Raw genomic sequence first — 16559 nt, forward strand, 5'->3', positions numbered from 1 at the left:
GTTCTTGTCGGGGGGGCCAGGGGCGGGCAAACGTGCGGAGCGTCATGGGCGCGCGCCGGCAGAATACCCCCCCGACGCCGGTCTCTCCCGGACGCCCTCCTCGCCCTCCTCAAATTGCCTCGGCCGGCCCCTCGCATTACACTCGGCCGCCTCCCCTCGCGCCTCGCCGCCTCGCTGTCCATGGCGAAATCAGCAGCCATACACATCCCGGCCCCGCTGGCCGCTTACACTCATCCGATCGTAATCCACCGCCATTCTCCCCCGTGGCACACTCACACACGCGCACAGACACACACACACACACACACACATGCACACACGCACGCACACACACACACTCACCAGTCGGAGGCCGACGAGGAGCAGCACGGTGCTGAGCAGCCCGCACGTGGAGCACACCAGCACCACCACGCTGAAGGCGACGGCCGCTGGAACAGAGAACAAGAGCGTTTTTTTTTTTCGAGCCGTTTCGCTAAATTAATCCTGTCGTGAACAAAAGCAGGCGTTAAACAGGTTGCGCGAAGAGGAGCGGGGGAAAAAAAGGAGGAAATCACGAGACAGAACTCCCGGACGCCCGGCGCGTGGCGGAGTACCAGGCGTCCCGGGGGATTGCTGGCTCCTGCCGGCGGGGGCGGCGGGGCGGTGAATTTAATCAACAGCGCTCCTTGTAGGACGCGTGCCGAGAAGACGCTGTCCGAGAGCAGGGATCAATCCCCTTCCCCCGCGCCCCCTTTCCCCAACAGCCAGCCAGCCCGGCCGCACCGCGCCGACCCCGGGGCCATCGTCGGCCATCGTACCCCGTTGCGGAGGGCAGCAGCGCACAGTGGGCCAGAAGACCGGTGGAGGCGGCCAAAACTCTAGACGCGTTTTAACACATTCACGACCGGACTCGTTTTGGGCAAACTTCCGCTCAGGACCGGAGTCTGCTTTGACCAAACCATGCATCTCCCAGACCTCGCGACTAGATATAAGCACGAATCATGCAATAACAAAACCAATCAGCCGAAAAAAAAATTCCCGGGGAACCCCGCGCCCGGGCGGTCGCGAGGGCCATGCCCATTCCGGGTACAGGGTTCCCCTGTGGACGCCAACGACACTAGATGCGGGAACGCAGTACGGAAACACGGTTCCCCATCAAAATGAGTACCAAAATCATTTTATTTTCAAAAAAAAGGAAGAAAACGCAAGAAGTCTCAGTTTTAAGCTTGTATGGCCGTTTTTGAGTCCGGGAACCGTGTACCCGGACGGTCGTCAGAGACATGTCCAGTCCGGGAACACCGCTCCCGTACGTAAAAGCGGCCCAGCAAACTAAATGAGGTATTTTTGGAATCAGCGGAGCGAGCCCAGGCCATTCGCACACTTTTCGACCTGTTTTGAGATGTTACAACCAACCCGATTTCCACGCGGCCTTCTTGACATGCAGCAGAATCGGGCCGTGTCAAAATCGAGTTGGTTGTAACAGCTCAAACCAAGTCGAAAAGTGTGCGAATGGCCTGGGCTCGATCCGCTGATTCCGAAAATACCCTCATTTAGCTTGCTGGGCCGCTTTTACGTACGGGAACGGTGTTCCCGGACTGGACATGTCTCTGACGACCGTCCGGGAATCATGTACCCGTACCAAATTCATCGTACGAGGTCCGTTCAAAAAGTAACTTGCGTCTTTCGTTGAGGCGGTTCCAAAAAAATATGTCTCATGATCGTGACAATTCTGTGAGGTGAAATCGGAAAATCGGATTTGTCCGGGAACGGTGTTCCCGGATGGTCGTCTGGACTTTTTCCCGTACGGGAACGCGTGTTCCCGGACGGTCGTGAATGTGTTAAGCTCCAGAGTCGCTAAGCAGGACTCGAACCGAACGTGTGAGCCCACCAATGGATTCCTCGTTCGGAGAGCAATCCATTGGTGGGGTCACACGCTTGGTTCGAGTCACGTTTAGCGACTCTGGAGCTCAAAACGCGTCTAGAGTTTTGGCCGCCTCCACCGGTCTTCTGGCCCACTGTGCAGCGCAGCCCTGCGTGGCGCTGCGGGACGGCGGGACGACCCACGACAACATTCTCATCGCCTCTCATTAGATTGCCGGCGAGGCGAGCCCCCCCGACTGTGCGCACAGCCTGGCAGCCTGGCACACTGTGCCCGGCCCGGCCCGCTCTGGCATTGCTCCGCCGGTATGCGTTATCCTGCAGCCCGGGATGCCGCGCCGCCTGCGCTGCTGTGCGCCAGAGCGAGAGGCGGGGCGGGGCGGGGCGGGGCGGGGCGGGGCGGGGCGGGGCGGGGCGGGGCGGGACGAGGCATGCAACTGTATAACCCAGAGCGCACCCCGACGGTACCCGACGGCAGCGGGCTGGAGCGCCTCGCCTCGCCGGGGAGATAACTTGCAGCCGGCCCGCCGTGGGACCGCCGCGGCAGCGCAGCGCTCCTCGCTCTGTGTCTCTCGCACCCCTGCGGGCCGCCCCATGGGTGCGACAGAGACAGAGCGACGGACCGGACCAGACACACATGCGCGGCAAGACCGGCGGCAAGACGGCATGCACAAACAAACTCGCGCGAACGTCGGGGAGTCTCTCGGCCAGCACGGCACGGCCCCCCCCCCTCCCACGGCCAACTCGGCGTGAGTGTGTGTCTGCGCGTGTATGTGTACGACCAATGTGTCCGTGTGCGTGTGTGTGAGAGAGCGCAAAGTTTCGGCCGCAAGTTCCCGTTTACGTGTGTGTCCACAGATGCGCGCCAGGTCCGTTGGTTCGTAAACCTCGTAACCTATTTCGGCACGGCTGGGTACAATCATCCCCCCGCCTCGGAGAAAAAAGAGAAAAAGAGCGACACGGCTACGTCCGACGTCGACGTGGCCCGGAACCGCTGGGAACAACTCTCGGAAAAACCATTTCGGGCACATCGACTGGAGCCTGTACTGCAAATAACTTTCTAAGAGTTTTCACCGAATTCCGACGGCACTCGCAGAAATTCATCGCCGGCACTCAATCGACAATGACCGTCCGTAAAGTTGAGCTCATTTTTTAAGCGGTCTTGCTACCGCTTCTAGCTCTGCATACGATCCCACTCATCCCATCCCATCCATCCACCCATCCATCCATTCAGCGCGCTCGGAGGGGACTGCATGGTCGTGTTGGTCGTCGTCTGTCGTCGTCCTGCGCCGCCACGCCTCGCCGCCTCGCCGAGCCAGTCCCCACTCCTCACAGCCACCCCCACCCTTCTTGCCCCCCCTCTGCGCGGCCTCCCCTGCCGGTCCACGGCAAGACCGCTTTGCTAAGCTTGCCTTGGCGGAACTTTTTTGTATGAGAGGATTAAATTGTGCGACTTCCCTGGGGAAGTGTGCGCATCGCGTCCCTCTCATCCGCGCTGCACTTCGTCTCGCTGCCGGGGCCCTGACGGTGCATTTAGGCGGCCTGCTGCTTATCTCGAGCTCCTTGTAGCCTCAGCCTCCCCCTCCCCGCCCCGCTCTGCCCGCTGGCTCACTCTCAAGGGGTTGGTTCTCTCTCCCGACTTGCCGAAGCACCGCCCAGGGCTCCAGGGCTCCAGGGCTCCAGGGCTCCAGGGCTCCAGGGCTCCAGGGCTCCAGGGCTCCAGGGCTCCAGGGCTCCAGGGCTCCAGGGCTGCTGCAGCGTGCGCCGCAACTGCGTGCCGAATCGACTGCGTCTGCTTCTGCCCGTGGCAGCGTCGTATTATGAGGCGTTCTGTGGCGTTCTGCGGCGTTCTGTGGCGTTCAGTGGCATCCTGTGGAGTTCGCACGGCTTCCCTGCTCCAGTTGTCAATTTGGCGGCTCCCTCTCCGGCAATACGCCCTGCAGCGCCACCGGCGCGTCGCCGCGCTCGCGCGCCAGATTCCCTTCCAGTTAAACTTGTCCCGTCGGCCGCCGAGTCCCGCGCGGCGAAGGGGAAGGGGGGAAGGGGTGGCAGTCCCGTCTGTTTCCAAACAGCCGCCCCGAGCCTGTCCCTCTCCCAGTGTACGTACAGTACACCGCGCTCCCTCCAACTTTCCCATCTCTGTCTCTCTCTCTCAAACACACATATACCCACACTCAAACTCACGCTCGCACACACCCACTCTCTCTCTCTCTCTCTCTCTCTCTCTCTCTCTCTCTCTCTCTCTCTCTCTCTCTCTCTCTCCCACCAACACCGTGCGTAAACTACATTCGCTGTAGATTGGGCCCCGCATATTGCCGGTCCCGCGCAGCCAGCCGCAGCGCATTACAGAGCCGACCGCATTTCCCGCGTTTCCCGCATTTCCCGCGTTTCCCGCGCTGGGTGCGAGAATAACCGCGGGGGCGGAAAAATGATGCCGTTGCCGCCGGCTGAACATGACACGGTCGGTGCATGCCGCGTAATTTGACACTGTGCGTGTGTGTTTGTGTGTGTGACGGAATTTCGATTTCGATATGCGGCGTGGCGGCCGTGGGGGCCATGGGCTTGTCGAAGGCGGCGAGGCGAGGGCCGCGCCGAGGCTCAGCCAGGCTCAGCTTAAGGGGCTGTTCCGCTTTAGGGCTTAAGGCGCGCGGCAAAGTGTTGAGGACGGGCATAAAACTGGGGCAGGGGGTCCGGCGGCGGCTCGGCCGGCACGGCGCATGCAGTGTAGGCCCGGCGTCGGCCGCAGCGCCGCAGCCTCCCTCCATTATCGCCGGCCGCGCCAATGACGCGCCGTGTACCTGCAGCACGGCCTCCACGGCCTCCGCGGCCTCTCAGGCCGGCCTAGATTCCAGCCGCGAGGCCATCAAGCCGGAACTACTGCCGGGTGAGAGGGCGCGTCGCGGGGTGGGAGGCGGCGGCGCGCGCTTACAGCAGACACTTTACACGCCAGTGAATGTTTCCTCGATTAGTATTATCCCCCCCGGCTCCGCTGGGCCGGGCTGGGCCGGGCCCCACTCGGCGCCACTGACCCAGATGAGGCGGCAAGAAGCGGACTCCACGTGTTGATTATGGCCGGGCATTAACGCCCCCTCCCCCCTCCTTCCCCGCGGTGCAGCCGTGCAGCCTTTCCCCGCCGTGCAGCCGCGCCGTGCAGCACGCGAGCCAAGAAAATCTGCTTCCGTCGGCACGGTTAAAACTTTATGATGAATTGGAGCGATCCGGAGCAGGGTCGAGGCGGGCGGGGCGGGGCGGGGCGGCCGTGCCGGGCCACGCAGCAGGCTGCTGCAGCAGTGCGCACAGCTTGCAGGCACGAGGGGCAGGCCCGCCGGCGGAGCGGGCCGAGTGGCCTGGCGAATGAGGCTCTTGGAGTGCAGGGCGACGAGCGCGCCGCGGATCGAGATCTCGCCATCTCGTGACATCTCGAACCGAACGGGCGCTTGGCTTGCCGTTCCGCCGTCGGGTGCAGTGAGGTCCGAGCGGGCGGACCGAGCGGCGCGGACATGCAGCAACGCAGGCGACGCAGGCTAACGGGCGGCGTGAGAGAGACGGAGCGACAAATGGACTCTCAGAATCAGTCTGCCCGCCCTGCGCCCAGCGCCCTGGGCCATCCCAACCGCCGCGGCCACTTTGTCAGACTTTGTTGCAGCTTCCGGAAGAAAGCCGTAATGTGCACCCGGGGCCCGGGGGGGGGGGTAGCGAGCGCTTCACTGGGTCGCGCATCTCCCTGGGCCGCGCGGAGGCGACCCGGATGACGCACTAGTCGTGCGCGTTTTTGCAACGTTGCGAGGGACGACGACGGCGGCGGCAACGGCGGGCGCCGCGGGACGCCGACGCGAAGCGATGCGAAGCGATGCGAAGCGCGCGCCCCGAACTGAAATTGACCTCGTTATCCTGCGAAAACACACGACGGCGCCGTCGCCGCCGCCACCGGGATCGAGACGAGGATAGGGCGGGTCGACCTCCACCGCGCCGCACAGGCTCCGCGCGCCGCGCCGCGCTGGCGGAACGGGAGAAACAAAGAAGGTGCCCTCCCCGCCATGAAAGAGGACCGCGGCGTGCCGGCGTGCCTTCCGCCGCCGCGCATCCGTCCTGCAGGACAACAAGAAGGGCGGCGCGCAGCACGCCGGTCCAGTACCGCGATAGCGCCGCACGCAGACTTATCTCGACCCTCGTCAGCGGCAGAGGCAGCGGCGCGGGTTCAAATCCCACCAGCGCCTTTTTCGCTCCCCGCCCTAAAGCCAGCCGTAATTACCCGAGCGCGTGACAAATTGAAGAGGGATGGCTGCGGGACGCGAAACGGCGCGGCGCGGCGCGGGGACACTCACCCTCGGACGCGGCGTCCGGCTGCAGCAGGCTGACGGTGGTGCCGCCCGAGCCCCCAGACCGCGTCGAGTTGGTGGCCGTCATCACCACCTGCTCCTCGTACAGGTAGCAGCCCACCACCAGCGTCGTCAGCGAGAAGTACACCTGCGCAGACAAGAAAACCGATCATTTGTTGGCCGAGGCCACAGGCCACCCTGCTGCACCAGAGCGCCCGCCGAGTCGGGGGTAGGCCACCCGCTCGCCAGGCCTGGTCGCCGGGCTGGCCCAGCCTCGTGACGGCGGGCGCCCTCCCTCCTCCCCGGCAGCGAGCGAGTGTTGCACAGTGGGCCAGAAGACCGGTGGAGGCGGCCAAAACTCTAAACGCGTTTTGAGCTCCAGAGTCGCTAAATAGGCCTCGAACCGAACGTGTGACCCCACCAATGGATTGCTCTCCGAACGAGGAATCAATTGGTGGGGTCACACGCTCGGTTCGAGTCCTGTTCAGCGACTCTGGAGATCAAAACACGTCTAGAGTTTTGGCCGCCTCCACCGGTCTTCTGGCCCACTGTGCCCCGGCAGCGAGTCCTGTTCGTTCGTGTTCATTTGCGCACAGCTGCAGGCAGGGCCGAGGCACCGGGGCGTCTCGGAGGCCGAGGCCCTCCCCGTGGACGATGGACGTTCCCCGCTCGGCCTGCGCGACGCTCGACGCCGAGCGCTGGGAGATCAGGAGATCGGGGAGGATTGATATCGCCCGTCGAGGAAGCTGCTCGAAGATGGAGGTCCTCCGGGATGGTCGCACACAGGCGGGCGGACGGACGGGCAGGCAGACAGGCAGGCAGGCAGACAGACAGACAGACAGGCGGGCAGACGGACCGACACACTCGTGTCACGCACGCGTGCCCACCACGCCCTATTTCCCCGTTCGGCCCACGCGCGTCATTGGTCGCGCCATTCATTCCAAAATGCGACCACAACCGGCAACATCGCAACATATGGGTTTTCTAGGGGAGGGGAGGGGGAAGCCTCTCGCCCGTCCCGGCCGTCCAGGCCGTCCAGGCCGTCCAGGCCGTCCAGCAGAGACTCCAAACGGGTAACGAAGTGCGGGTATGTTGGCCGAGCGTTGGCCGGTGCGCTTGTGGTGGGGGAAGCTGGGCCGGAGCCGAACGCCGAGGAAGCGGTCGGCGAGCGTCGACACCCGCACTTACCCGCACAGCCCGAAAATAGGCAGCCCGCAACGCAGGCAAGCGACCTTTCTTGCCTACCTGCAGGGGCGAGGCGGCGTGCGGGCATCGCCAGACTTGCGGGCTACCGTCACCCGCAGAGTCTCGAGCGGGCTAGGCCGCCCGGGGCGGGTCGGGTCGGGTCGGGTATGCGCGTTGCGGGGCGGGGCGGGTTGAGTCTGGATCTCGCGCCGCTGCCGTGCGGGTATGTTTTTCGCCCACTTCGTTACCCGATTGGAGTCTCTGCCGTCCAGCCGCACTGCGTCCGTCGCGAGGCCCTCCTCGCTGCTGAGATAAAAAAAACGCAAGCGGGATCTATGTGTTGTCCTGGCGACCCCTTCTCGCCGCGTCATCTCCACTGTGGCGGGGCGGGGCGGGGCGAGGCGTGGGTGGGGCGGCCACCAACGTAATTGTTCACCGCGTCAAACTCGCCCATGAATAACTCCCTCTTCCTTCTCTTTTTTACGACAGAGAAAAAAATCTATTTATTCTGTCTTTTCTGCTGTGAAGTTTTTACTAATGACAGATTTGAATTATGTGTAAATGTTTTATCAGTGTACAATGAGTGAACATTGGCATTTGTGAATTTTACGGCGTTTTAATTTCTTTTTATCATGGACTTTAAATTTTGACAGTTGGTATAATGGCAGTGGGACGTTTTCATCGAGAATTTTTCTTCATGTTTTTATTATTTTCTTAGAACAGTGATTAGTTTTTGTCACTTTGATGAGGCAGGAAGTTTAGTTTTGAGGAGTGGCACATTTTTTCTTCGAAACGTTTCTGGAAAATGTGAACGGATAAGGGTGCTTGATTGTTGCAAATTTATGTTTTAGTCGTTTACGGAAAATTTCCACGATAAATTTTTAAGATTTTCTGAACTTTTTATTGTATTATGAAAAGGATTAATATGGCGGGAGCGAAATGTCCATCCTGGGGGGTCCGTAGAAGAAGAATTCTGAGCGGCCCCGGGCAATAGGGGTCCTCCTTCGTCGGAACCCCTAAAAATAAAAAACCAACGTTGCTCCACTCCACATTGGCAGGGCACCAAACTCGCTGTAGCCGTCGCGGCTGACTGGGGTGGAGTACTACTGTCCGGACAGGTACTAGTCCGCCGCTCCGCCGCAGAGTTTGCACCAGTGGGGCTGTGGTTAACGACCAGCGGCCGAGGGCCGTCCGTCTGTCCGTCCGTCCGTCTGTCTGTCCGTCCGTCCGTCCGTCCGTCTGTCCGTCCGTCCGTCCGTCCGTCCGTCCCAGTCGGTCCCGCAACCCACTTCAGCCCGCTTCAGCGCGGCATGATACCACTCGGGCGGGCGCTGGTGGCGCGGCGGCCCTGGCGGCCCTGGGCGGGAGGGGCGGGCTTTGACCACTCTGCCGGAACGACCAGCGCCCGCATCTATATTGGTCGCGGACGTCAGAAACACCGTTTCTTTTTTGTTGTTTGTTTTGCCTTTTTCAGTTTTTTGAAACGCGGAGCGCGGCCCTTATTTACAGCTCGCTGACGCTTTCTCGCAAGAACGACCGCCGCGCGTGTGAGACGCACACCCAGCAGACGTCCTTGAACCACGAAAAAGACTGCTAACCTTACCTAACCTTCCCTAACCAAACCACCAGGCCACGACCATACCAGAGGTAACGTGTTTTTTAGAACTTCGCTCTTCAGTGACCACTCACCTGGATAATTTATTCAACCGCCATGCCTCACTGTGTAAGTTTCGCACAGTTGGCCAGCCCGTCGCGCGCTCGCTGTGTCGCTGTGTCCGTGCCAGGCGAGAGGCCGCGGTCCGGGTCGCGGCCGTAAACGAATAAACTTCATCTGGACCGAGTCGCCTCTACTCGCCTCCAAGACCCAGATGAGCGTCGTCAACACTCGCGGCCCCGGCGCTCCGCCCGCCGCCCGGCCCGCGTCGCCGCGTCTCCGGGGCCATAATCCCCCGGATAATTCCAGGACGTTCCAGGCGCTCCAGGACGCAGTGCGCCGCGCCGGGCATAAACCGGTGGCGACGGCTCGGCTGGCTGCCTGGAGGATGCCTGGAGGTGGGTCGCGGCCTCGGCGGCGGCGGCTGGAATGGTGGCGGTAAAAACCGCGGGCACTGGAGGGGGCCGCCGTTGTCATGTGTGCGTTTGGGCGACGTTTGGCGCTGCTCGGGCGGTTTTGGAAGCGTCTGCAGTGTACCCGACCGGTACATCAACACAACGCGGCGGCAACGCCCCCAGAATGATGGCGTCGATGTGCGGCGCGAAGAAGGACCGCGGAAGGACCACGACGACGCCCCGAGGAGGCCGGCGACAAAGTGGCGGCCGTAATGACCGCAGGCTGGCCGAGGCTGGCAGGCAACTGGAGCCTGACGGACTCGTTGAAGGCGGGCAGGAGCAGGGCGGCAGGGTGGTGTGATAGCGAGGCAACGGAACGCGGCTGCGGGCTCTTTCTAAACGGCGCTTCGAAACAGCAAAAATGACGAGACTTAAAAAAAGTTTTAAAAATGATTCTAAAAAAAATTGACATTTCTCATTTTTTTCTGGATTTTTCTCCCTCAAAGATACAGTGGACTTTACTCGGAGGGAGAAGGGACACGATAGGACGTGGCTGCTGCTTTCTACGGACATCTCGAAGGCGCCACGCCTTTAAAGAGATAACCTTATTAAGAAGTCTTGCTCCCGGCGGTCCCGGCCGTCCCGGTCGTCCCGCCTCTCTCGCATTGATAATTGACTGCCGGGATCCGGCTGGCCAAAGGAACTAATTTCGGCTCCGCTATTTACTGACTCGCGAGGAGAACCGCGGAGCCGCCTCGCCTCCATCGAGTTGAAGCCGCCGGTGGAAAGGCTTCTTTCCCAGCGCCACCAACTTCCGGTTCCGGTAAAAGAAATAATTAAAAACTTGTATTTTTTTCTTGTTTGGACAGAATGCGACGCACCGCCCTCAGCGTGTCATTTCCATACCCATTTCGGATTCCCGGATTCCCGGTTTCCCGGTTAATGTACGCTAGTTGGGACGCCAAGGCCGCCCCCGTTCGCCGCAGGTGCGGTCGAATCCGCAGCAGCCCCTCCTCAAAGACAAAAGCGGTGCCGAGCGCACCCCCTCCCCCGGAGGGATCCACGGACAGGCTGACTCAATTAGGGAGGATTTCACTTTTCCGACAGTGTAGTTGGCAGCGCCGGCCGGGCCGACCTAGGCGGGGAGCACCGGGGCGGTAGGCGTGTCGCACTGAGGCCGCCGTCGAGGGATAGGGGGCTTGGCGGCGTGGCGGCGTGGCGGTGCCAGCGAGGGCCCCACCCAGGGCCGCCGGAAGTACTTTCTGGTGGGGGGGGCGAAATTTTTATGAAAAATTGTTGGGTTGCCTACCGTTAAGGGGCAACACCCAATACGGTTGAGACTTCTCTAAAAGTGTTCCAAATCCAGCGAGCGAAGCGAGCTTAAAGCGAAAATTCATACAATTCTAGACTTAAACACAACTTTTGCCATTTTTAGAGCAGAATCACACGCTTTATTGGTGGGCGAAGCGAGCCAAACGGCAAAATAATGGAGGAAAATTAAGAAAACCTGCGAGCGAAGCGAGCAAGAAGCCAAAAATCAAAGAATTTGCGACTTTGCTATATTTTTTTCTCTATTTCGAGCTCAAAATGGCACTTTTGTGTCTGAAAGTGGGGGGGGCGATGCCCCCCCCACCAGATTTTGGGGGGGTCAAGTCGCCCCCCCCGCACCCCACGTCCGGCGCCCTTGGCCCCACCGGCGCGTCGCGCGCACCACCGAGCCGCCCCGGCGACCTGGCAGGCTGGCAGCCTCGCGACGCTCCTAATTCACTTAGCGTCGCGTCGTCGGCGTCGAGTTTGCGCGACGCACCGCCCGCCCCGCCTGACCGCACGAGTCTGTCGCCGCTTCGACGCGGACGCGACGACGGCGCGAGCGATCGAATCGAATTTGGCGCGCCTTTCCAGTTCCGGCTGCCTTTTTGGCCGCCTCTTGACTGGCTGCTGCCTTTTTCGTGGCTTTTTGACTGGCTGCCTTTTTGGTTGCCTCTCGACTGGCTGCCTGTTCGGCGGCCTCTCGACTGGCTGCCTTTTTGGCGCCCTTTCGACTGGCTGCCTTTTTGGCGGCCTTTCGACTGGCTGCCTTTTTGGCGCCCTTTCGACTGGCTGCCTTTTTGGCGCCCTTTCGACTGGCTGCCTTTTTGGCGGCCTTTCAATTGGCTGCCTTTTTGGCGGCCTTTTGATTGGCTGCCTTTTTGGCGGCCTTTCGACTGGCTGCCTGTTTGGCGGCCTTTTGATTGGCTGCCATTTTGGCGGCCTTTCGACTGGCTGCCATTTTGGCGGCCTTTTGACTGGCTGCCTTTTTGGCGGCCTTTCGACTGGCTGCCTTTTTGGCGGCCTTTCAATTGGCTGCCTTTTTGGCGGCCTTTTGATTGGCTGCCATTTTGGCGGCCTTTCGACTGGCGACTGGCTGCCATTTTGGCGGCCTTTTGACTGGCTGCCGTCGGCGCGGCTGGCGCGGCGTGCCCAGGCCCTCCAGAGAAAACTCGGCCTTCGCCGCGAGGGCGCGAGGCTCGGCGCGAGGGCCTCGGCCGGGGCGGAAAGCAGCCGAGCGAAGGGAAAAGTCGGCCAGGAAGCGCGACCGCGATAACGAAATGAAAAACTCGGGAACAAAACGGGCAGGAATCGGCGCGGTGCTCGCAGGGGAGAAGAAAAAAAAATGATGCGGAAGGGGGGACCTTTTTTCTCATGCTGGGAAAATTATGTGCGGTGAAATGATGCGTGAGGCAGGGTCGCGTGCGTGTGTGTGAGTGTGTTTGTGGAGCGTGGAACGCGGCACGGAGAATCAGCCGTCATTATCACCGCACGGACCACGCCGGGTAGCGGCCATTTAGCCCTGAAAGCCAATCAGTGACGGAGTGCCACGTGGGTGGGTGGCTGGCTGGCTGGCTGGCTAGTGGCTCGCCGCGTAATCACACCCTCATTACCTGACGGCCATCGGCTGGGCGAGGGGGAGTGGGGGTGTAAATCACAGGGTCACCTACACTGGCGCGCGCCGAATTCGAGCGAGGCGGTGGAGTGGAGTGGCACCTGCATCGACTCCCCGTACTTTCTTTCTTAATGTCTTTTCCGATGTCTTCAAACCGAACGAACTTGGTGCTCCGCTTCTCGCCTGTAGCATGTGATCCCTGGAGGTCAAGAGCAGAGCGGCATCATCGGTTCTCCATCGGTGCACCCTAGGGTCCGGCGATCGATACCTGAGAAATGTTTTCGTTTTTCGACTGGCTTTCCCACTGCGGTTTGAACCCGTTCAGCCATCTCAGTCCATGGGCCATGGTGGCTGAGTGAGGAAAGGCGTCTGTAACCGACACCCGGGTCAGACGATCGAACCCCAGCATCCATACATTTTGAGTCGCTCTATCATAGCGGTTCCAAACCACCCCAGGAGGGAGGAGGGCCGGTTCGCCGGGGTGCCCTCTTTCACTTAAGGTAGTAGTAGCGCTCCAACACAAGTCAAGCGAGAGTCAAAAGTTTAAAAACGGTATTTTGAGAGTGAAAAAAATTTCTTTGTCTTGAATTAATGTTTAAACTTTCGGAAAAGACATTAAAATGCCTCTATAGTTTCCTTTTAGGGCGCAATGAATTTAAAAAGTGATGTTAGTTGTGCACTTGACTCTGGTCCTGTCTGCTAAATGACGCATTATGTTGATTATTTTCGAAACGAGGACGGAAACGACCCGTTTTCTTTGAATAAGCAGATACAGAGTGTATTAATGCACCTTTGAACAAAAAACTTGAAGATTGAACTTCACTTCAAGTAATAAATAATTCAACATACGGGGCGCACCGATGGGCAACATAACCTCAACCTCATAAGGCCAATGCTAATTTCAATTACTTATTGCTCAATATTTTCGACGGTGACTGTCCCTTTTCTTGACGGATCTAGATTCAGAAGGGTTCAATGCATATTCTCTGAAAGTTTCATAACTTTAAGTTCACTTTTATGTTGTGCTACTACTACCTTAAATTTTCATCATCTGCTTGTTTTTATTTCGGTTTCTCTGAATACCTTTTGTGCGCAGAGAGTGATTAATTACAGGTGAGCAGGGCGGGCGAGCGTGCGGCCGAGCGGTGGACACGCCGCGCCGCAGCGGCCGCAGCCACTTGACGTACTCCATCGGCGTGCCCCCCCCCCTTCTGCCTCCCCCTCCCCCCTCACGCGGCGGAAGTGGGCCTATAAATTCACGCAGCATCTCTCCAGGGCCCTGCAGCCCTGCGGGGTAGCTACCGCTAGCGGCGGAAGGACACGCGGTGCCCGCTGGGATGAGCGATGGAGTCTGTGGCGCGAGTCCGGCGTGACAGCGGACGCTTCAAGTTATGTTATGTTTAGAGGTCAGATGGGAGCCGCTATCCTGTGTACGTAATGCGTGCGGTAAATTTTTATCGTGGTATTACGTATAATTTCGAGAAGATATGTTGGGAAAAAAACGTGGAAAAGGTGCGTGGATGACATAGAGCGCGCGCGCGTGCGTGGCTGGAGCTGAGATAGGAAAACCAGGACGAAGTGTGCCGCGTCGCCACAGTGACCCCATCCCTCTGCCGAGTCCCTGAGGACCCCCCAGGGGCTTCATCCCCGGGGGAATCGAATAGCCGCCCCGGCAGGGCTGGCAGGCAGGGTCACCGGAACCCGGAAGGCATTACGGAAAGGGGCGGGGCTGTCAAAAGGGGGAAGGGGTCGTCGGGGAGCCCTGGGGAACCCCCGCCGCGCGCCGCCGCTCATGGTGGCCGCGTGACACGTGTCCGCCGTCAGCACGGCCTCCACGGCCACCGCAGACACAGCCACCACGGCCACCACGGACACTCGGACACTCACCATGGTGTAGATGGCGCTGGCGTAGCTGCCCCTGCGCACGGAGCGCCAGCAGCAGCACGATTCCAGCAGCGCCATGGCCCGCGGGGTCGCACCGCATGGCCCACGAACGCACCGCGGACCGCCGCAAACGTCCGCCAACCACCGCCAACGCCAGCAGGGCCTGCCAACAACAACAACAACATCAGTGCCTTCTTGATGGATCGCGTGGCGGCGGGAATGGGCCGCCTGGAATGGGCCCGCCACGCCAGACGGCCGCGCTGCAGCAATCAGGGTGCCGCAGGCCGCAGGCCGCAGGGTGCGCGGACGGGGCGAGTGCGCGCCGTGCGCGCCGTGCAGGCCGTGCGCGAGGACGCCATGCACAGCCACTCGCCCGGGCGGCCCAGGCGGCGTGGCGGCACACAGCCCGCCGTCCTGACACTGACGGATGACTCAAACAGCGGGGACAGCACTGACGTGGCCGAGGCACGCCGAGGCACGCCGAGGCCGTGGCGGCGGTGGGACATCCCGGCCTTCCCGGCCTACCGCCGTCCCGGGCCGTCCCGGGGCATGGGCGCCCCGCGGCCAGCTGTTGCGGAGCCTCCACCGCCTCCACCGCCTCCACCGCCTCCACCGCCTCCACCGCCTCCACCGCCTCCACCGCCTCCACCGCCTCCACCTACCTCCACCGCTTCCACCGCGTCGACAGGGCACAGGGCGACGCTGTGCCGACGCTGTGCAACGCTGTGCCGTCGAGGACCCCAGGGGCACCGCCTTGCCGCCATCGCCGCCCCGTCGCCCCGACCCCAACCTCCGCAATGTGCGGAACTTGCTCCAAACACACACACACGAGCGTCGCCGAAGTCATGGAAGTCATCGTCCAAGTGCTGCCAAAGTGCCCGGGGGACGCCTGCGGGGGAGAGGGAGATAGACGTGGGGAAGTCGGGCCTGTCTGTCCGGAGCGCGTGCTGCTGCTGGGCTGGCTAAACACGCCCCCCCCCCTCTTCCCCCACGCGAGCCTACATCCGGTCGTGTGGGCAGGCCGGGCGGGTCGGGCAGGCCGCAGTCCAGGACGGCGGCTCTGGGGCTCTGATTTCCCCAGCGGCCCGAATGGAAAACCAGCCGCCGATGGCCAATCGGCCTCCTTTTCGCAGGAGTGAAGCTTCATTACAAGCGGCAGGGGGTGGCGCGCGGGGAGGGGAGGGGACGGCGAGGAAAGGGAAGACATTGTTTCCCGGTAATGGTTTCATTAGACTTGTGAACACACTAACTTCTCATTGCGATTCTGCCGCCGCCGGTGTTGTTTTTGTTGGCTTTTTTCGTGTCGGCCAGGCCGGCCGGGGCGCCTTTGCGCGTCTGGGCCTGGACACGCTTGGTCGGCTTTACCGTAGTGATCGAGATTGGGCGGGCGGTCACCGCCCGACGGAAAGCAGACTGCAGCGCCGCACCCCGGCGAGCTTCGGACACTCTAAAACCGAACAGCCGAAGGTGTCTCCGGTTCGACTCCGGTTCGCGCCTAAACGGCCTCCTCCACCCGCACCTCACCCCCTCGCCTTGTGCTAGACCCGAGAGGTGCTGCCATCTAGGTGGCTAAACGCCGGTCGGGCGCACGGGTAACCGGCCGCCCGGACTGAAATCTCGGGCCGGGCGGCCGCCCCGCCCGACGAGCGTTTGGGCGGGCTGGGCGGCCGCCCGGCCGGCAAAGACGTCGGGCGCGCCATGGCGTCGCCGCCCGCCCAATCACGAACACTACTTTACCGGGAAGTACAGCGCTAAACTTTGATACGCTGAGGGGCGTGCACTGCCAGTATTCTGCCAGTGTGTGGCCCATTGGGGGCGGGGGGCATAATGTGCCACATCGTGTCCAAACAACAGCCGCCTTCGCCCCCACGCGTCGGCGTCGGCCTAGCGTCCGGTCCGCTCGGCCCCTCCCACGACAGTAAAAGAAAGAGAGCGCAAGTCTTTGGCCGCCGCCGGGAGGCCTAATTCTTAGACCGGTGGGCTGCCGTTTACTCCGTTTACTGCGCGGTTATGCCCGGCCGGTCCGGCCCAGGCCCAGACAGTGGCGGCGGCGAGGCCCCGGCAGCGTTCCACAGCCCCGGAATGCCTGCCAGGTTCCGCAGCCGGGGCGGGGCGGGGCGGGGCGGAGTGGGTTGGGGCGGGGCGGCTGGAACCAAGTTTGAGGCTAGTTCCAAGGCCGCAAAGTCGGAAGGAGTCAGCTTTCTTTCAACTGGTGGCCTTTTTCCACTACATCGCTTATGAAAACTTTTTCCCTGCCTGTATTCGGCACGCCCTTCCCGCCCCTCCCTTATGAACCGCCTCCCTGCCAGCTCGCTGCCGCCCACGCCAAGTCCCACCATTCC

General features: G+C 61.4%; 1 protein-coding gene across 1 annotated transcript in view; it reads right to left on the reverse strand.

Annotated features, from left to right (window-relative positions):
- Window positions 1-16559, reverse strand: part of LOC117653234 — a 41601-nt gene that overhangs the window by 15644 nt on the left and 9398 nt on the right. The window contains exons 2-4 of the mRNA XM_034398763.1: window positions 14221-14380; window positions 6183-6324; window positions 343-428 (exon numbers count right to left, since the gene is read on the reverse strand). Of these exons, the coding sequence (XP_034254654.1) occupies window positions 343-428; window positions 6183-6324; window positions 14221-14295 (303 nt within the window). The 5' untranslated portion in view covers window positions 14296-14380. The remainder of the gene's footprint in view (window positions 1-342; window positions 429-6182; window positions 6325-14220; window positions 14381-16559) is intronic.

Source organism: Thrips palmi, unplaced genomic scaffold (assembly GCF_012932325.1).
Source record: "Thrips palmi isolate BJ-2018 unplaced genomic scaffold, TpBJ-2018v1 HiC_scaffold_8, whole genome shotgun sequence".
Classification (NCBI taxonomy): domain Eukaryota; kingdom Metazoa; phylum Arthropoda; class Insecta; order Thysanoptera; family Thripidae; genus Thrips; species Thrips palmi.